A 22,074-nucleotide genomic window follows, 5' to 3' on the forward strand; every position below is an offset into this window, starting at 1 on the left:
CTTCTGGCAGCAATGTGTTTAAATTTAATATTAGTTGTCTGTCCACTTGTAGGATAGTTTCTTGATATTGTCCCTAGCACAATGCTTAGCTTTTTTTTTTAAATATAATTTCCTTGTTTTTCTTTTAGGTAATGCAGTTCCTAAATAAGATGGCTGGTAATGAATATGTTGGATTTAGTAATGCCACGTAAGTATACAGCATGTCTTACAAAAGGTGCTTAAAGGGGTACTCTGTTTTTTTTTTTTGTTTTTTTTTTAAATCCACTGGTGCCAGAAAGTTAAACAGATTAGTAAATTACTTTTATTAAAAAATCCTTCCAGTACTTATTAGCAGCTGAATACTACAGAGGAAATTATTTTCTTTTTGGAACACAGTGTTCTCTGCTGACATCATGACCACAGTGCCCTCTGCTGACATCTCTGTCCATTTTAGGTACTGTCCTTTCAGGATCCTTCCAGTACTTAGCTTCTGTATGCTCCACAGCAATTTTCGGTAGAAATTACACCTTATCTTTATTCTGTAGGTCCATACGGTTACAAGGATACTCAATTTATGTAGGTTTTATTTTATTTTACTACTTTAACCCCTGAAGGACTCAGGGCATATGGATATGCCCTGGCTTCTTGGTAGTAGGACCCAGGGCGTACCTGTACACCCGTGGGAATTTCCGGAACGGGGTGACTGCTGATATCGATCAGCAGGCACCCCGCGCAAATGCCCAGGGGGTCAACAGACCCCCCCATGTCGGCAATCACTAAAATTCGCAGGTGAATTCACACTTGCGATTTGTGGAGATTCCGGTGATGCAGGTCAGGATACACCCCCAATTGCCTCCTGTATCTATGGGGAGGTGGTGATTTCTTCACCCCCCCCCCCCCCAGGAGTGCTGCTATTGGCCGGACGATCGTCCAGCCAATAGCAGCCGGCAGGGGAGGGGTTAATGTCCACTTCTCGCAGCTCTGCCGGCTCACTGAGTTCAGTGAGAGAGAGAGAGCCAGGAACCCCCCTCTGCAGAGATCTGTGCCACTCACGGCTGAAGAAGTGACCAATTAGTCAGGGTGAGTTGTCAGTGAAGGGAAATGTAGGAGGTAAAAAGAAGAAAAAGTCAAAAAGAAAAAAATACCCCCCCCCCCGACCGCCTAATAGGTCCCCAAGGGTCTGCCGCAGCTTTTTCAGCGTGAACCGGGCCCTATTAGGGGTTCAGGGCACTGCAATTTGCCCCCCCCCTTTTTTGGCCGCAGTGCTTTTTTTCCCCCCATATAACGGTGTGTGATCTCTAATCACACACCGTTATATAATACAGTCACACCAAGCACACACTACATACTCCCCCCCCACACACACACCCCCCAGCACTGACAGCTTTTAACCCCATGAACCACTAAATTGTCCCAAAAAAAATTTCATTAAAAAAAAAAAAAAAATCTGATAAGACCTCTGGGGGTATTTTTTCCAAAAATGGGTCACTGAGACACTATCATCGGGGACTTTTTATGTTGCCTCAAATGCGCCACGCTCTCTCTCCACCTGTGCGGGGTGCGCATTTGAGGCAACAGGTTAGGGATGGCAAGACACATCACATTCCCAGAATGAAGATTCATAGTGTCGGGTTTGGGGTGGGCATATTTTTTGGCTATGATCTGGGTCATCATTCTGGGAACATAACCTGTTTTATTTTACGTCGCACTATACCCCATTTTATTTATTTAGTGTACCCCATGCAATGCCCCTTGACAGGGGGTCCCGCTGTTCTCGTTCCATAGGCAGCTATGCAAAAGATCAAGGTCCCTGACTGTGCTCCTGTTCCTCCGAGACCTGGTGTGCACCCTCAGAGCTGTTTACGCCCAGATATGAGGTATGTCCTTACTCCAAAGAAATGTATCTACAAATTAACAGTGACATTTTCTCCTTTTACCACTTGTGAAAATGAAAAATTTGTGTAAAAAATCGAATTTTTCCTTTCACATCCCAATTTAATGAATATTTCTCAAACACCTGTGGGGTGTTAAGGCTCACTGTACCCCTTGTTACATGCCTTGAATACTTTGAGGGGTGCAGTTTTTATAATTGGGTAATTTGTGGGGTATTTCCAATATGAAGGCCCTTCAAATTCACTTCAAAACTGAACTGGTCCCTGAAAAATTTCGATTTAGAAGATTTTGTGAAAAATTTGAAAATTGCTGCTGGACTTTGAAGCCCTCTGATGTCTGCCAAAAGAAAAAACATGTCAACTTTATGATGCAAACATAGAGTAGATATATTGTATATGTGAATCAATATATCATTTATTTGGAAGATCCATTTTACTTATAAGCAGAGCGCTTCAACGTTTTAAAAAAAATATGGACAATTTTCAATGTTTTCATAAAATTTTGGAATTTTTCACCAAGAAATGATGCAAGAATCGAAAATTTACACTAACATAAAGTAGAATATGTCATGAAAAAACTATCTATCAGGATGAAAAGTAAAAGCATCCCAGAGTTATTAATGCTTAAATTGAAAGTGGTCAGATGTGCAAAAAATGTCGGGGTCCTACACTGAAAATTGGCTGGGTCTTTAACCCCTTCAGGACCAAGCCCATTTTGGCCTTAAGGACCGGAGCGTTTTTTGCACATCTGACCACTGTCATTTTAAACATTAATAACTCTGGGATGCTTTTAGTTATCATTCTGATTCCGAGATTGTTTTTTCGTGACACATTCTACTTTCACATAGTGGTAAATTTTTGTCTATACTTGCATCCTTTCTTGGTGAAAAATCCGTAAATTTGATGAAAAATTAGAAAATTTAGCATTTTTCTAACTTTGAAGCTTTCTGCTTGTAAGGAAAATGGATATTACGAATACATTTTTTTTTTGGTTCACATATACAATATGTCTACTTTATGTTTGCATCATAAAATTGATGAGTTTTTACTTTTGGAAGACACCAGAGGGCTTCAAAGTTCAGCAGCAATTTTCCGATTTTTCACAAAATTTTCTAACTCGATATTTTTTAGGGACCAGTTCAGGTTTGAAGTGGATTTGAAGGGTCTTCATATTAGAAATACCCCATAAATGACCCATTATAAAAACTGCACCCCCCAAAGTATTCAAAATGACATTCAGTCAGCGTTTTAACCCTTTAGGTGTTTCACACGAATAGCAGCAAAGTGAAGGAGAAAATTCACAATCTTCATTTTTTACACTCGCATGTTCTTGTAGACCCAATTTGTATTTGTATTTCTCTCGAGTAAGCACATACGTCATATGTCTATGTAAAGTGTTCGGCAGGCGCAGTAGAGGGCTCAGAAGGGAAGGAGCGACAAGGGGATTTTGGAGAGTACGTTTTTCTGAAATGGTTTTTGGGGGGCATGCTGCATTTAGGAAGCCCTTATGGTGCCAGAACAGCAAAAAAAAAAACCCCACATGGCATACCATTTTGGAAACTATACCCCTCGGGGAATGTAACATGGGATAAAGTGAGCCTTTATACCCCACAGGTGTTTCACGACTTTTGCAAATGTAAAAAAAAAAAAAAATACCTAAAATGCTTGTTTTCCCAAAAATGTTACATTTTTAAAAGGGTAATAGCAGAAAATACCCCTAAAAATTTGAAGCCCAATTTCTCCCGATTCAGAAAACATGCCATATGGGGGTGAAAAGTGCTCTGCTGGCGCTCTACAGGTCTCGGAAGAGAAGGAGTCACATTTGGCTTTTTGAAAGCAAATTTTGCTCTGTGGGCATGCCGCATTTAGGAAGCCCCTATGGTGCCAGGACAGCAAAAAAAAACACATGGCATACCATTTTTGGAAACTAGACCCCTCGGGGTACGTAACACGGGGTTAAGTGAACCTTTATACCCCACAGGTGTTTCACGACTTTTGCATATATAAAATAAAATGCTTTTTACCTAAAATGCTTGTTTTCCCAAAAATTTTACATTTTTAAAAAGGGTAAAAGCAGAAAATACCCCCCAAAATTTGTAACACAATTTCTCCCGAGTACGGCGATACCCCATATGTGACCCTTAACTGTTGCCTTGAAATACGACAGGGCTCCAAAGTGAGAGCGCCATGCGCATTTGAGGCCTAAATTAGGGACTTGCATAGGGTGGACATAGGGGAATTCTACGCCAGTGATTCCCAAACAGGGTGCCTCCAGCTGTTGCAAAATTCCCAGCATGCCTGGACAGTCAACGGCTGTCCGACAATACTGGGAGTTGTTGTTTTGCAACAGCTGGAGGCTCCGTTTTGGAAACAGTGGCGTACCAGACGCTTTCATTTTTATTGGGAAGGGGGGCTGTGTAGGGGTATGTGTATATGCAGTGTTTTTTACTTTTTATTTTATTTTATGTTAGTGTAGTGTTTTTAAGGTACAGTCGCACGGGCGGGGGTTCACAGTAGTTTCTCGCTGGCAGTTTGAGCTGCGGCAGAAAATTTGCCACAGCTCAAACTTGCAGCCAGATACTTGCTGTAAACCTCCGCCCATGTGAGTGTACCCTGTACGTTCACATTGGGGAGGGGGGGGGGGACATCCAGCTGTTGCAAAACTACAACTCCCAGCATGCGCTGACAGACTGTACATGCGGAGAGTTTGTTTTGCAACAGCTGTAGGCACACTGGTTATGTATCACTGAGTTTGTGACCTAACTCGGTGTTTCACAACCAGTGTGCCTCCAGCTGTTGCAAAACTACAACTCCCAGCATGTACGGTGCATGGTGTACATTGACTGCTGAGAGTTGGAGTTTGCAACAGCTGGAGGCACACCGGTCGTGAAATACTGAGTTAGGTAAAAAAAAACACTCTAAGTTTCACAACCAGTGTGCCTTCAGCTGTTTCAAAACTACAACTCTCAGCAGTCACCGACAGCCAACGGGCATGCTGGGAGTTGTAGTTATGCAACCAGCAGATGCACCACTACAACTCCCAGCATGCACTTTAGCTGTTTGTGCAAGCTGGGAGTTGTAGTTATACAACAGCTGAAGGTACACTTTTCCATAGAAAAAATGTGCCTCCAGCTGTTGCAAAACCATAAGTCCCAGCATGCCCATAAGGGAATGCTGGGAGTTGTGGGGGTCTGCCTCCTGCTGTTGCATAACTACAGCTCCCAGCATGCCCTTTTTGCATGCTGGGAGCAGTTGCTAAGCAACAGCAGGAGGCTGTCACTCACCTCCAACGATCCACGCCGCGCAGGTCAGTCCCTCGTCGTCGCCACCGCCGCTGCTCCTCCTGGGGCCCCGATCCCAACATTCACGCCGGGGATCGGGGTCCCTAGCACCCGCTCACGTCCTCCGGAAGAGGGGCCGAGCGGGTTGCGGGAGTGACACCCGCAGCAGGCGCCCTGATTGGTTGGCCGGTAAGCCGGCTGACGAATCAGGGCGATCGTGAGGTGGCACCAGTGCCACCTCACCCCTGCAGGCTCTGGCTGTTCGAGGCCGTCAGAGACGGCCCCGATCAGCCAGTAATTCCGGGTCACTGGAGACACGATTGACCCGGAATCGCCGCAGATCGCTGGACTGAATTGTCCAGCGATCTGCGGCAATCGCCGACATGGGGGGGCATAATGACCCCCCTGGGCAATATGCCGGGATGCCTGCTGAACTATTTCAGCAGGCATCCGGCTCCGGTCCCCAACCGGCTAGCGGTGGGGACCGGAATTCCCACGGGCTAATGGATACGCCCTCGGTCCTTAAGGACTCGGAATGCAGGGCATATCCAAACGCCCTATGTCCTGAAGAGGTTAAGGGGTTAAAAAAAACTATAACTACATGCACCAAAATTAGTATGTTTAAAATTGTCATCTTCTGACCCCTATAACTTTTTATTTTTCCGTATATGGGGCTATAATAGGGCAAATTTTTTGCACTGTGATCTGCAGTTTTTATGGATACCATTTTTATTTTGATGGGACTTTTTGATCGCTTTTGATTAGTTTTTTTTATGGTATGTGAAATTATCAAAAATTGCACAGTTTTTGACTTTGGTGTTTTACATGTACACCATCAACCGTGCGGTTTAAGTACCCTAATAGTTTAATAGTTTGGACATTTACGGATGCGGCGCTACCACATAGGATTGTTTATTTTTTATCATATATATATTTTTTTTTATAACAGGGAAAAGGGGGGGGGAGTAATTAAAATTTTTATTAATGAAGGGGTTAATTCCCTATTATTAACTTTTTTTTTTTTTTATTAGTCCCCATAGGGGGCTATACCATGCAATCTGTTGATTGCATACACTGTTCAATGCTATGTCATAGCATAGCGTTGATCAGTGTTATCTGTGCTCTGCTGCTCCAGCCTGCATAGCTGACTGGGATCAGCAGAAGATCGATCAAATGGCAAGGAAGGCAGGTAAGACCCCCCAGCAGTCCACTCAGCTGATTGGGACGCATGATGTTGCCGCGGATGTCCCGATTAGCTCCACTTAGCTAACCAGCACCGTTAACCTACATTTTAGATGCTGCAGCGTCTAAAGGGTAAATGCTAGGCATTGGCCCAATCGGCGGTGCCTGGCATTAACTGTGGGTCCTGGCTGCCCATAGCAACCTTTAAACCCTGTTAACGGGATCAGGGAATACAGGTACAGCTTCAGTCCTAAAGTGCCAGGACGTAAGGGGGCACCTGTACATCCTGGTTGGGTTAAGGGGTTAAAAACCGAGGCAATTTTTTTTAAATCTGGGATGTGTGACTTTATTACAGAATAACACGGCAAAGTTTGCCAAGCAAAAAAATTTTTTCTTATTTTAACACTATGTGGCATATTTATACATATTGAGCGAATAATTTATGAATCACAGGGTAGGGTGTGGCTCACTGTATTATCCAGTTAACTGATGTTACTTCTGTAATCCTATACCCAAGGAATAAAAAGTAAACTAAAAACACCAGAGAGTGCAGTCCTCAAAGTTATATGGAATAATATTTACTAAGAATTCATACCACAATAGATAGTGAAAAGAACTGCATGACTCTTGTGGTCTATTCACAAATAAATATAAAGATAAAATTACACATAGAGATACAATTGGTATACCTGGATAGTATTAATATATATATATATATATATATATATATATATATATATATATATATATTGCAACAATGTAACCTGCAAAGTAAAAATGGCATATATGATAAAATAACAATAATATATCAATACTTCCCTAGTATGTACATCTCTCACTCAACAAGTGGGGGATTAGTACAGCAGAAGTGTTTCCCAGATAAAGATAAAAACAAAAAGATATAAAATGCTAAAATAAAAATTCTGTATTGCACTAAAATAGATTGAGGACTACAAGTCTCATAATGCCCGTTAATAATCAGCAAAGTCTCTCCATTTAGTTTTAGATGGTAAATTCAAATAGAGCTACCATGCAGGAAAAGATATTCGTGCAGCATAAAATGGAGGACTAGAAGTCCTGTAATACCCTTTTTGGTAGTCAGCAAAATCCCTCTGTTTTATTGATATGCAGTAACAGTTGAATGTGTAACTGGCAACCAAAGGTGAGAGTCTGTAAGTCCCGTAATGCATGTTAGCTTGCTGCACTTTAGTGAAATAACACAGGGCAAGAATATGGGCTGTAAGTTATGCATAATATCCTACTAATGAAGTGGGGCACTGTTATAGATATGGATTAGGTTCATTGCTACGATTCTATACATGGAGGTACAATAAGTTAACTGTGCATATTCCCACCATTGTGATTTATGTGGCAGGGGATACCTGTGGTTTATGGGGTACATGTGTTTTATGGGATAGGGGCTGTCTGTCTTGCATTCAATGTGATGTTGTTATTTCATTTTTGTTAATCAAGTAGAATTTTTTTAGATATACATGGACTATTTTTTGAGGTAACAAGTGTAGGTTATATAATATCCTACTAAGTATAACGTGTCCAGTGCCTTTAATATATTTATGCATATCATAAAACATCACCACATTGCTACTATGTATACCTGGATGCCTGCTTTGTAACCACAAGGATGCTTCTGTTGTCCGCTACACGCCCGGAATCAGCTTATGCACCTACCTCCTGGATTTGATTCATCCACGATCTGCACAGGAACTATAGACCCCACTAAGATGTGCACTCGGAACTTGCAGCCCATCCCAACACCAGCTGCAAAAAGCTAACAGTAAGCTAATATTCACACCAACAAACAAGGGTAAAACACTACATATACTACCCCTTACACTGCCCCCCCCCCCCAATAAAAATGAAAAACATATTGTACGGCAGTGTTTCCAAAACGGAGCCTCCAGCTGTTGCAAAACAAGAACTCCCAGCATTTCCAGACAGCCACTGACTGTCCAGGCATGCTGGGAGTTTAGCAACAGCTGGAAGCACCCTGTTTGGAAATCACTGGCGTAGAATACCCCTATGTCCACCGCTATGCAATCCCTAATTTAGTCCTCAAATGCGCATGGCGCTCTCTCACTTAAGAGCCCTGTCGTATTTCAAGGAAATATTTTAAGGCCACATATGGGGTATTTCTGTACTTGGGAGAAGTTGCACTACAAATTTTGGGGGGCTTTTTCTCCTTTAACTCCATATGTGGGCGTAAAATGCTCTGCGGGCGCACAACAAGGCTCAGGAGTGAGAGCGCACTATGTACATTTGAGGCCTAAATTGGTGATTTGCACAGGGGTGGCTGATTTTACAGCGGTTCTGACATAAACACAAAAAAAGAAATACCCACATGTGACCTCATTTTGGAAACTACACCCCCACGGAACATAACAAGGGGTATAGTACGCCTTAATACCCCACAGGTGTTTGACGAATGTTTGTTAAAGTTGGATGGGAAATGAAAAAAAAAAATCACTAAAATGCTGGTGTTACCCTAATTTTTTCATTTTCACAAGGGAAAATAGGGAAAAAAAAGCTCAATGGCGCTCCTCCTCTTCTGAGCATTGTAGTACGCCAGCAGAGCACTTGACGTCCACACATGGGGTATTTCCGTACTCAGAAGAGATGGGGTTACAAATTTTGCAGGGCATTTTGTCCTATTACCCCTTGTAAAAATTTTACATGAGGGAAAAAAAATTTAACATGAGGGAAAACTAGCATTTTAGTGAAAAAAAAAATCATTTACACATCCAACTTTAACAAAAAGTCGTCAAACACCTGTGGGTGTTAAGGCTCACTGGACCCCTTGTCACGTGCCTTGAGGGGTGTAGTTTCCAAAATTGTAATCCATGGGGGGGGGGGGTTGCTGTCCTGGCACCATAGTGGCTTCCTAAATGGGACATGCCCCCCAAAAACCATTTCAGCAAAATTTGCTTTTCAAAAGCCAAATGTGACTCCTTCTCTTCTTAGCATTGTAGTTCGCCTGCAAAGCATTTTACGTCCTAACATGGGGTATTTCCATACTCAGAAGAGATGGGGTTACAAATTTTGGAAGGCATTTTGTCCTTTTATCCCTTGTAAAAAAAATTCACATTCGAGGGAAAACTAGCATTTTAGTGAAAAAAATAAAATAAATACACATCCAACTTTAACGAAAAGTCGTCAAACACCTGTGGGGTGTTAAGGCTCACTGGACCCGTTGTTACGTGCCTTGAGGGGTGTAGTTACCAAAATAATATGCCATGTGTTTTTTATTTATTTATTTATTTATTGCTGTTCTGGCACCATAGAGGCTTCCTAAATGTGACATGCCCCCAAAAACCATTTAAGAAAAACTCACTCTTGAAAATCCCATTGTCGCTCCCTCCCTTCTGAGCCCGCCGAACACTTGACATACACATGAGGTATTTTCTTACTCGAAAGAAATTGGGTTACACATTTTAGGAAGATTTCTCTCCTTTTATCCCTTGTAAAAATTCAATAACTGGGTCTACAAGAACATGCGAGTGTAAAAAATGAAGATTTTGAATTTTCTCTTTCAATTTGCTGCTATTCCTGTGAAACACCTAAAGGGTTAACAAACCTTTTGAATGTTATTTTGAATACTTTGAGGGGTGAAGTTTTTAGAATGGGGTAATTTGTGGGGTATTTCTAATATGAAGGCCCTTCAAATTCACTTCAAAACAGAGCTGGTCCCTGAAAAATTTCGATTTTGAAAATTTTGTGAAAAATTGGAAAATTGCTGCTATATTTTGAAGCCCTCTGATGTCTTCCAAAAGTAAAAACATGTCAACTTTATGATGGAAACATGAAGTAGACATATTGTATATGTGAATCAATTTATAATTTATTTGGAATATTAATTTTCCTTTATAAGCAGAGAGCTTCAAAGTAAAAAAAAATGCAAAATTAAATTTTTTCATATAATTTTTGAATTTTTCACCAAGAAATGATGCAAGTATCGACACAATTTTAACACTAACATAAAGTAGAATATGTCAGGAAAAAACTTTCTCGGAATCAGAATGAAAAGTAAAAGCATCCCAGAGTTATTAATGTTTAAAGTGACAGTCGTCAGATGTGCAAAAAATGGCCGGGTTAAGGAAAGAGTTAAATCACATTTATTAACTTTTTTTTACACTTTTTTTTGCAGTGTTATAGCTCCCATAGGGGGCTATAACATTGCATACACTGATTGCCAGCACTGTTCACTGCAAAGCCTAGCATCTCAGGCTTGGAGCAATCAATCGCCGAAAGGATACACCGGCGGAATGTAAGAGGACCTCCGCCCGTGTCCCAGCTGATCGGGACACCGCATTTTCACTACGGTGGTCCCGATCAGTCTCACTGAGCAGCCGGGAAGGTTTTCTTAGCGCACGGCACCGCGATCTCTGCCACATGCTATTAGCCCTGGTTCCGGCTTCAGATACATGCCTGGACTGACCCGATATGATTATATCGCGGAAGCCGGCCAAGGACGTAAATATATGTCCTTGGTCGTTAAGGGGTTAATAAAGTGTGTGTCTGTGTGATTCACTTTTTTTTCTCTATTTTTTACATTTTTAGGTAGTACTACTACTCCTAGCATGGGACAGACTGTTCCATGATGGGAGCTGTAGTACCTGTACTAATAGACAGATCGCCCCGGGTGTCACCCAATGCAATTGTCCTTTCTATTGCAGAGTTCCAGCCAATCACAGCTCTCTACAAATATGAATAATAGGTATATATACGGCATATACTCATACTACAGTGGGACCAGGGAAGAGCGGCCTGCCGCCCACATCTATACATTATACAGGATGATCGCATCGGGTGTGAGAAGTGACACCTGCTGCGATCTGTCTATTAATGCAGGTACTACAGCTCCCAGCATGGAGCAGAGTGTGCTCCATGTTGGGAGCAGTAGTACCTGCAGTTGAGGACACATCACAGCGGGTGTCACTCCTGACACCCGATGCAATCATCCTATCTAGATGCAAGAAAGCCGTCTGCATCTATACATTATACAGGATAATCGCAGCGGTTGTCAGAAGTGACACCAGGGGCGATCTGTCTATTAGCACGGGTACTACTACTCGCTTCATGGAACAGTCTATTCCATGCTGGAAATAGTAGTACTACCTTAAAAATGTTTTTAAAAAACTGAGAAAAAAAGTGAAACACACACACACTTTATTAAAAACATTATTAAAATAACCACCAAAAAAGAGGCCACAATGTAATTATGAATGAAAAACTCATTATAACAACTTTATTAGATAAATATAAAATTGACATACAGTATTAAAAACAAATAAAGGCAAAGACAGTATCAAGAAGGAAAAAAATGAGGGGTATACTCCAAAGTAGAATCATTGATATAGATCAAAATGGGTATTATTAGGTCTCCGAATAATTATCAAAAGGAATGACTAAAGGGAACCTTTAAAACTCAACTTTTAACCCCTTAAGGACTCAGCCCTTTTTTGCAATTCTGACCACTGTCACTTTATGCATTAATAACTCTGCGATGCTTTTACCGATTATTCTGATTCCGAGACATATTCTACTTTATGATAGTGGTAAATTTTCATTGTTACTTGCATCATTTCTTGGTGAAAAATCCAAAAGTTTCATGAAAATTTAGAAAATTTAGCATTTTTCTAACTTTGAAACTCTCTTCTTGTAAGGAAAATGGATATTGCAAATAAATTATATATTGATTCACATATACAATATGTCTACTTTATATCTGCAGCATGAAGTTGACATGTTTTTACTTTTGGAAGACATCAGAGTGCTTCAAAGTTCAGCAGCAATTTTCCAATTTTCCACAAAAATTTCAAAATCTGAATTTTTCAGAGACCAGTTCAGTTTTGAAGTGGATTTGAGGGGTCTTCTTATTAGATATACCCCATAAATGACCCAATTATAAAAAGTGAACCCCCCAAAGTATTCAAAATGACATTCAGAAAGTGTGTTAACCCTTTAGGTTTTTCACAGGAATAGCAGCAAGGTAAAGGAGCAAATTCTAAATTTTCATTTTTTACACTCGCATGTTCTTGTAGACCCAGTTTTGGAAATTTTACAAGGGGTAAATGGAGAAAAAAAAAATTTGTAACCCAATTTCTCTCGAGTAAGGAAATACCTCATATGTGGATGTCAAGTGCTCTGTGGGTGCACTACAAGGCTCAGAAGGGAAGGAGCAACAATGGGATTTTGGAGAGTGAGTTTTTCTGAAATGGTTTTTGGGGGGGCATGTCAAATTTAGGAAGCCCCTTTGGTGCCAGAACAGCAGAAAACCCCCCACATGGCATGCTATTTTGAAAACTACACCCCCCAAGGAACGTAACAAGGGGTCTGCTGAGCCTTTACACCCCACAGGTGTTTGACAACTTTTCGTTAAAGTCGGGTGTGTAAATGATTTTTTTTTTCACAAAAATGCTGGTTTTCCCCCAAATTTTACATTTTTACATGGGGTTATAGGAGAAAATGCCCCCCCCCCCCCAAAAAAAAAAATTTGTAACCCTATCTCTTCTGAGTATGGAAATACCCCATGTGTGGACGTAAAGTGCTCTGCTCGCACACTACAATGCTCAGAAGAGAAGTCGTCACATTTGGCTTTTGGAAAGTAAATTTTGCTGAAATTGTTTTATGGGGGGGGGGGGGGGCATGTTGCATTTAGGAAGCCCCTATGGTGCCAGAACAGCAAAAAAAAAACACATGGCATACTATTTTGGAAACTAAACCCCTCAAGGAACGTAACAAGGCTTACAGTGAGCATTAACACCCCACAGGTGTTTGACAAAGTTGGACGTGAAAATAAAAAAATTAATTTTTTTTCACTAGAATGCTGATGTTAGCCCAAATTTTTCATTTTTACAAGGGGTAACCCCATTTCCTCTGAGTATGGAAATACCCCATATGTGGATATAAAGTGCTCTGCGGGCGAACTACAATGCTCAGAAGAGGAGGAGCGCCATTGAGCATTTGGTGAGAGAATTTGGTTGGAATAGTAGTGGGAGGCCATGTGTGTTTACAAAGCCCCCCGTGGTGCCAGAACAGTAGACCCCCCCCCTTGTGACCCCCATTTTGGAAACAACACCCCTCACAGAATTTAATAAGGGGTGCAGTGAACAGTTACACCCCACTGGCGTTTGACAGATCTTTGGAACAGTGGGCTGTGCAAATGAAAAATACAATTCCTGGATGTCCTACGGCAGCACAGTATGGGTTAAGTTTGTTTCCTAGAACTTGCCAAATGAGATCATCAGCAATTAATTAAAACAATTAACATAATTAATGAGCCCAACCCCCCTGTTGCATAAATGACCCAGGTAACACACACACAGTAGAGTTTTTTTTCTTCTGGACTTCAGAAGGGATTTGGATCTACAGAGATACTGTGAAGCCTCTGTATGTGGGGGCTATGGTTCTGTGAAGCACCGTTAGCATAGCGAGTATTAGCGTACCCACGGTACCTTTAAAGCTGCTGCCTGCATGTCATGCGGCCGCAGCGGGTTCCGGCCAGGCGGCGGCATCTCCCCCCTCACGGCAATCCTTACAACTGGCAGACTTCATGCTCCTCAACGGGACACGAGGCAAAAATTTGCGAAGCGGACGCTGGATGCGGTGACGCGTCGGCCGGAAGTCACGTGAGCGGAAGTGGGAGGAGTTTTGCAGCGCTCAGCAGCGCGCGAACAAACGAGCGTATAATTGCATAAAACAACGTTGCAGGTAAGGTCCTGCTGCCTATGCACTGTGTGGAAATTCAAAGTAAGTGCACTCTCATTATCTATATGTACTGTGAAGCACATTAGGGCATATTTGTTGCCAGGGAAACTGGTCTCTGTGAAGAGGCTTCCCATTATTATTGTAAAATATATTTATTAGGACCTCCTGGATCACTCCTGGATAAAGACCCGTTGGGTGAAACGCGTCGGAGGTTTGGTGGGTAGCTGGGGAGTGGGGGGGTTTTACTGTTGTGTGCCATCATTGCATGTGGTTCCTTCTTTAGTCCGGTTAGCATGTTTATCACTTCCTATGGCATTATAGTTCATTTTTTATATGTCGGTACTCTTGATATGAGACCTGTATAAACATTTACCCCTTTCATTGAGGCGCTTTCTGCCTTTGTATATATCTCATGTTTACACACCTATATATTTATCTTGTGACTTACCTGTTTTTACATGCCATAGGCTAGTGCACCCGGATTATTTCTTTATTCCTGGTCTCCCCCTGCTCCCTAGTTCCCACTTATGTTTGTCCACGCTGTGTTTGTTTTATGTATTATTGGAACTTTCCATAAATAAAATGTATTCTTTTTTACAAATGGTCCATCTTTAAGTGGGTTATTCTCTTTTCGGTTTTATATTTATTAGGACCTGTGAAGAGTCTTATTAAAAAAACATTGCATGGAGTGCTGTGAAGTAGTGTTGCTCGCGAATATTCGCAATGCGAATTTTATTCGCGAATATCGCATATTCGCGAATATTCGCGAATATAGCACTATATATTCGTAATTACGAATATTCGTTTTTTTTTCACAGTACACATCACAGTGATCATCCCTCTCTGCTTCCAGCTTGTGTGGTGTAAAGAAGGCTCTAATACTACTGTGTGAGACTGGTGTGCAAATTTTCGGATATGCGAAAATTTGCATATGCTAATTTTCGCATATACGCATTTTCGCATATGCTTATTTTTTTCTATGCTAATTTTCGCATATGTTAATTTTCGCATACGCGAATGTTCGCATATGCGAAAATAAAACGAGAATTTTACTATTATGCGAATATTCGCGAATATATGACGAATATTCGTCCATATATTCGCGAATATTCGAGAATTCGAATATGGCCTATGCCGCTCAACACTACTGTGAAGCCTACCTTAATAAGCAGTGATTATATCCTGTGTTTTTCTACAATAAATTGTATTTCTATTAGGATTACTGTGAAGCATTCCTGTATTCTCATGCTAGTATTGTCTTATACTTGCCGGTGTGCGCTGCGATTGAGTTTCTGGATTAAAATTTAAAATCTTCTCATTCTAGATGTCTGATGATACACCTAGAGGGAAAAGAACCAGAAAGTCAAGGCACAAGCAGTGCAGGTCTTGTTTGCAACCCTTAGCGGACGATGTGGATGGCGATTTCTGTGATAGGTGTTCGCCTCGCTCTCGTCCTGATGAGGAAGACCATAATTTTGGAGATGAAGCTAGCTCCTTCTTCTCATGGTTTAAACATCGAATATCTGCAATATTACCAGAAGATGGTGCCCCATCTAAAAAGCGTAAGACTCACCATAGAGCGGTGTCTCCGCCAGATTCTGATGTCTCTGACGACTCCAGGTCATGCTCTTCGGTGGATTCTCAGGGCTCCCCTGAGGACTATTACATCTTTCACAAAGATGATATGCATTACTTGGTGAAAGCAGTTAAACATGTTCTAGAATCAGATCGATCTACGGAGGGAAAATTGCCTAGAGAAAGCCTTTACTATTTCCCAGTATTTAATGAGAGAGCGCTCCCTGCTCACCCATCTATTGCCAAATGGTTTGAATCAAACTGGGAAAAACCAGAGAAGCGTGTAGATGTGAGTTCACGCTTTAAGTCAGTTTATAGGCTGTCTCCTATCACCATCTCGGCAAAATTAGTTTAAAAAATCCTATTACCCATCAGAGGAAACAACAGTTCTTTCTAATCCTTTGGATAAGAAGGCTGACTCTTTATCTAAAAAAGCTTATTCTACAGCTGCAGCAGTCTCTAAGGTGGCTATGGCATCCATTCCGGTGGTGAGAGCATTGAGAGTCTGGCTAAGCCAATTAGCCAAGGATCTTGAAGAAGGTGTATCCAGAGATGATATAAGACAGAAAATTCCGATAATGAAATCGGCATCTGAATTTCTCTGCGACGCTCCTTTGGACACACTTCGCCTGTCAGCACAAAATATGGCGGAAACCAATTCCATCAGAAGAGCACTGTGGATAAAACAGTGGGTAAAAGGAGATATGGCAGCTAAGAACCACCTGTGCACCTTACCTTTTTCTCCTAAATCAATGTTCGGTCCTGAATTGAAGGGAATCCTAAAGATTATGAATGATGATAACGAAGCGTTCCCTGGTACCTCCAAGAAGGAGACATCGAAGGGACACCCCAAATGGAAGAGGTCACCAAGACCATACAGGAGGAACTATCAATCTGGTAATTTTAATAGATCCAGATTCAATAGACAAAGAAAGAATTCTGGCTTTAATTCCTCCACTAAGCCCAAGGCGCCACCCAAGAAAAAAGAATTATGACGCCAGCTTAATGTCTACCAAAGTTGGAGGATGGTTAAGCATCTTTTTTCAGGTATGGGCCCAGACGACAGAAGACAAATGGATCTTGTCAGTAATCAAGAACGGCTACAGACTAGAGTTGATGGACAATCCTCCAGAAAAAAACCTTCTGAACAGGGATCAAGACCCCAACATGATGCCTCTCATTCGGGAGTTTCTTGCAAATATAGAATAAAGATTTCTTGCTATAGAATGGGTCCCAACTCAAAAGTTTTACTCAGGAGTGTACTCCAGGATCTTCACAGTCCCGAAATGGGAAATCGAGATTGGTAATAGATTTGACTTATCTAAACAAATTCATAGAGAAAAAGCATTTCAAAATGGAAAATATCAGGTCAGTCATTCCCTTACTAGATCAAGGAGATTTCATGGCGACCCTAGATTTGTCTGATGCTTACCTGCACATCCCGGTTTATCACTCCTTCAGGAAGTATCTCAGGTTCGCTGTAGTAGTGGAAGGCAGAACATAGCACCTACAGTTCAAATGCCTGCTGTTCGGTCTGAGTTCTTCCCCAAGGGTCTTCACAAAAGTCATAGTGGTCTTGTCTGCAGCCCTGAGACTTCAGGGTATCATCATAGTCCCATATCTCGACGACTGGTGGATAAAGGCTCGGTCAAAGGAAGAACTATCGCTTCATGTCTCCAAGACAATACAGTTTTTACTAAAACATGGATTCATAATCAATGAGAAAAAATCCTGTCTGGTGCCATCTCAAAAAGTTGTGTTTCTCGGGTTTATAATAAATTCCCTGTCCATGAAAATCTATATCTCTCGGGAAAGAGAGTTGAAGTTGAGAAGGCAAATCAAGGCGTTACTGATGGACAGGAATGTGACTATTCGACGAGCTATGAGCATCCTAGGGAGTCTGACTTCGACCATAGATGCAGTCCAATGGGCCAGGGCTCACATCCGCAGTCTCCAGACAAAGGTTCTTGCTGCGTGGAACAGATCACAGATGACTCTAGATCAATACATCTGGATCCCAACATGTCTATGCCAAGATCTGAAATGGTGGCTCGTTTCAGACAGATTTTCGAGGGGGAATTCGTTACTTCCAGTCCAGTATGTGAAGATTACGACGGACGCTTCTGCAATAGGATGGGGAGCCTACACTGGACATCATTGGATTCAAGGTCGCTGGTCGCAGGCAGAGAAGACTCTATCATCGAATCTAAAGGAACTAAGAGCAATATATTTGGCTCTTTGGCAGTTCTCCCCATTGCTGTCCAACAAAAGTATTCGAATCAGGTCAGACAACCTACCGGCTGTGTTCTATTTGAACAAGCAGGGAGGAACAAGATGCCCATCACTTATGAAGCAATGTGCCGAGATCTTTCAATGGGCGGAAGGCAGGATCCAAGACCTACATCTCAAAGGGACTCTCAACACAAGAGCAGATCTCCTCAGTCGGCAAGTCTTACATCCAGGAGAGTGGGAACTCAATCAAGAAGTGTTCAAACAGGTGACAGAAAAGTTTGGGACTTAGATGTTTTTGCTACAAGGCAGAATGCCAAGATTCGAAAATGTTGTTCCTTAAATCACCTAGATTTTCCTCTTTGTGTCGACGGCCTATCGATCTCCTGGGAAGGCAGGTTTGTTTATCTCTTTCCTCCTCTAGCTCTAATACAGAGGACTTTGTGGAAGGTCAAGATAGAGAAGCCACAAGCAATTCTTATCCTGCCATATTGACCCAGGAGGGCATGGTTTTCTCTGATCAGAGACTTATCACAGAATAAGTTCTGGCACCCAGTAGGAGGGACCTTCTCATTCAAGAGCAGATGTATCATCAGGATTTGAAGCTCCTGAATTTAACAGCGTGGCGGGTGAATTGAGCATGCCTGGAATTCAAGGCCTTTCAGACAGAGTGATTTCAACTTTGAAAAGTTCAAGTAAACCAGGCACTCATAAGTGTTACTCCAGAGTGTGGAAGTTATTTAAATCTATCTACCCAGCTGAGGTAGCCTCAGTAACGGAAATTTTGAACTTTCTTCAAAAAGGTCTGGATAAAGGGCTAAAGTTGTCTACACTAATGGTTCAATTTGCAGCTATAAATTTCTTGCTGGGAGGAAAATTCTCAATGGATCCATTAGTGAGAAGATTCTTTAAAGGCGTGAAGTATATTTGCCCTATTGTGAATAAGCCAATTTTGTCATGGGACCTCTCCAAGGTTTTAAAATGCTTGCCTATGGCTCCTTTTGAACCAATTGAATCAATAGATTTAAAATTCCTCACATGGAAGACATGTTTTTTGGTAGCCATCGCATCTGCACGCCGTGTTAGTGAAATTCAGTCTTTGTCATGTAGAGAGCCGTATCTCCGAGATCTTAGTAATACTTTAGTGTTACGTACCTTGCCTGGTTTCCTTCCCAAAACTCATTCCTTCAATAACATCCATTAGATAATAATACTTCCAGCACTCACCGAGGACGAAGAAGTCTCCAAGGTGGATATGAGAAGAGCGGTACTGGAGTACATATCTAGAACGGAGTCATTTCGATGTACGAAGCATCTCTCTGTCCAGTTTGGCCCAAAGTCGAAAGGATCTAAAGCGGCAAAATCTACAATCATGAACTGGATTAAGAAGGTCATCATTTTTTCCTTTCAGAAAGAAGGATTAGATCCTCCTAAAGATCTGAGAGCTCATTCCACAAGAGCAACAGCAACTTCATGGGCAGAAGTCTCTTATGTGTCGCTGCAGGAGATATGTAGAGCCGCTACGTGGGCAACTCCTTCCACGTTCATCCACCACTACCGCCTGGACATGTCCAATAGTCCAGCCCTGGGAAAAACAGTGCTGGAAAATGCGTTTATAAAGTAATACCCTCCCTTTATTATTTTGCTACTTAAGTCCCATACTGTGCTGTCGTAGGACATCCAGGAATATATTAAATTTTGGCTTACGTGAAAAGTTCAATTCCTGGAGTCCGTAGGCAGCACAGGGTTCCCTCCCTAATAAAAGCATGCTATAAAACTACTCTATTGGGTGTGTGTGTTACCTGGGTCATTTATGCAACAGGGGGGTTGGGCTCATTAATTATGTTAATTGTTTTAATTAATTGCTGATGATCTCTTCTGGCAAGTTCTAGGAAACCAACTTAACCCATACTGTGCTGCCTACGGACTCCAGGAATTTAAATTTTCAGGTAAGCCAACATTTAAGTCATTTTTTATTTTCACTGACCACTGTTCCAAAAATCTGTCAGACACCTGTGGGGTGTAAATGCTCACTGTACCCCTTATTACAATACGTGAGGGGTGTAGTTTCCAAAATGGGGTCACATGTGGGGGGGTCCACTGCTCTGGCACTATGGGGGCTTTGTAAACACACATGGCCTTCGATTTCAGACACCTTCTCTTGCCAAAAGCCCAATGGCGCTCCTTCTCTTCTGAGCAATGTAGTGCACCCGCAGTGCACTTTACATCCACATATGGGGTATGTTCTTACTCAGAATAAATGGGGTTACTCAGAATAAATGTTTTTTTTTTCCTATTCTCCCTTGTGAAAATGAAAAATGTAGGGACAAACCAGCATTTTAGTGAAAATGTATTTTTATTTTCATCACATCCAACTTTAACGAAAATTTATCAAACACCTGTGGGGTGTTAAGGCTCACTATACCCCTTGTTACATTCCGTGAGGGGTGTAGTTTCCAAAATGGGGTCACATTTTGGTATTTCTTTTTTTGCGTCAGAACCTTTATGTCAGAACCGCTGTAAAATCAGCCACCCCTGTGCAAATCACCAATTTAGACCTCAAATGTACATAGTGTGCTCTCACTTCTGAGCCTTGTTGTGCACCCACAGAGCACTTTACAATTTTTATTTTGTTCCCCCCTTTTACCACTTGTGAAAATTAAAAGTATGGGGCAACACCAGCATGTAAGTGGAAAATTCTTTTTTTTTTTACACTAACATGCTGGTGTAGACCCCAACTTTTCCTTTTCATAAGGGGTAAAAGGAGAAAAAGCCCCCCAAAACTTGTAACGCAATTCCTCCCGAGTACAGAGATATCCCATATATGGCCCTAAACTGTTTCCTTGAAATACGACTGGGCTCCGAAGTGATAGAGCGCCATGCGCATTTGAGGACTAAATTGGGGATTTGAATCCGCCACAAAAATACCATACAGCAGTGTTTCCCAAACAGGGTGTCTCCAGCTGCTGCAAAACTCCCAGCATACTTTGACAGTCGGTGGCTGTCCGAAAATACTGTGAGTTGTTGTTTTTCAACAGCTGGAGGCTCCATTTTGGAAACAGTGCCGTACAAGATATTTATTTTTATTGGGGTGGGGGGGGGGAATGGACGGACTGTGTAGGGGTATGTAGTGTTTTACTTTATTTTGTGTAGTGTAGTGTTTTTAGGATACATTCACACGGGCGGAGGTTTACAGTTAGTTTCTTTGCTGGGAGTTTAAGCTGCGGCGGAAGATTTGTCGCATCTCAAACTTGCAGCAAACCCGCCCGTGTGAATGTACCCTGTACATTCACATATGGGGGGGGGGGGCAAACCTCGAGCTGTTGCAAAACTACAGCTCCCAGCATGCACTGACAGACCATACATGCTGGGAGTTGTAGTTATGCAACAGCTGGAGGCACATAGGTTGCGAAACACAGAGAGTTTGTTACTTAACTCAGTGTTTTGTAACCAGTGTGCCTCCAGATGTTGCAAAACTAGAACTCCCAGCATGTACAGTCTCTCAGTGCATGCTGGGAGTTGTATTTTTGCAACAGCTGGAGGCACACTTGTTGCAAAACACAGAGTTAGGTAACAAACTCTCTTTCACAACCAATGTGTCTCCAGCTGTTGCAAAACTGACAGCCGAAGGGCTGTATTGACAGCCGAAGGGCATGCTGACAGTTGTAGTTTTGCAACAGCTGGAGGCACACTGCTACAACTCCCAGCATACCCTTTGGTAGTCTGTGCATGCTGGGAGTTGTAGTTATTCAACAGCTGGCTGCACACTTTTTCATAGAAAAAAAAATGCCTCCAGCTGTTGCATAACTACAACCCCCAGCATGCACAGACTAGCAAAGGGCATGCTGGGAGTTGTAGTTGGAACTCCAGCAGTTGCAAAACTACAACTCCCAGCATGCCCTTTGGCTTTTGCATGCCGAGAGTTGTTGCTAAGCAACAGCAGGAAGTGAAGAGGCCTTACCTCCTGCTGTGTATTCTGCCCCGGGACACCGCCGCTGCTGCCGATCCTGCTGCTCCTGTCGCCACCACCGCACCAGAGGGGACTCCCGCCGGACCAGGGCAAGGTAGGAAACCCCCTCCGGCGCCGATGTCCGCTCCGATCGCTGTCCCCAGCAGGTCCGTGACCGATCGGTCGTTCCGACCGATCAATCACGTAATCGCAAGGCGGCACCCATGCCACCTCACTCCTGCTGAGTAAGGGTAAATGGGGC

The 22,074-nt window shown here is 42.2% G+C and overlaps 1 protein-coding gene across 1 annotated transcript in view; it reads left to right on the plus strand.

The window, feature by feature from the left end:
• Window positions 1–22,074, plus strand: part of LOC130284872 (glutaminase kidney isoform, mitochondrial-like) — a 1,293,621-nt gene that overhangs the window by 761,465 nt on the left and 510,082 nt on the right. Inside the window, exon 9 of the mRNA XM_056535756.1 lies at window positions 129–187. Coding sequence (XP_056391731.1) covers window positions 129–187 — 59 coding nt within the window. The remainder of the gene's footprint in view (window positions 1–128; window positions 188–22,074) is intronic.

Source organism: Hyla sarda, chromosome 8 (genome assembly GCF_029499605.1).
Source record: "Hyla sarda isolate aHylSar1 chromosome 8, aHylSar1.hap1, whole genome shotgun sequence".
Classification (NCBI taxonomy): Eukaryota; Metazoa; Chordata; class Amphibia; order Anura; family Hylidae; genus Hyla; species Hyla sarda.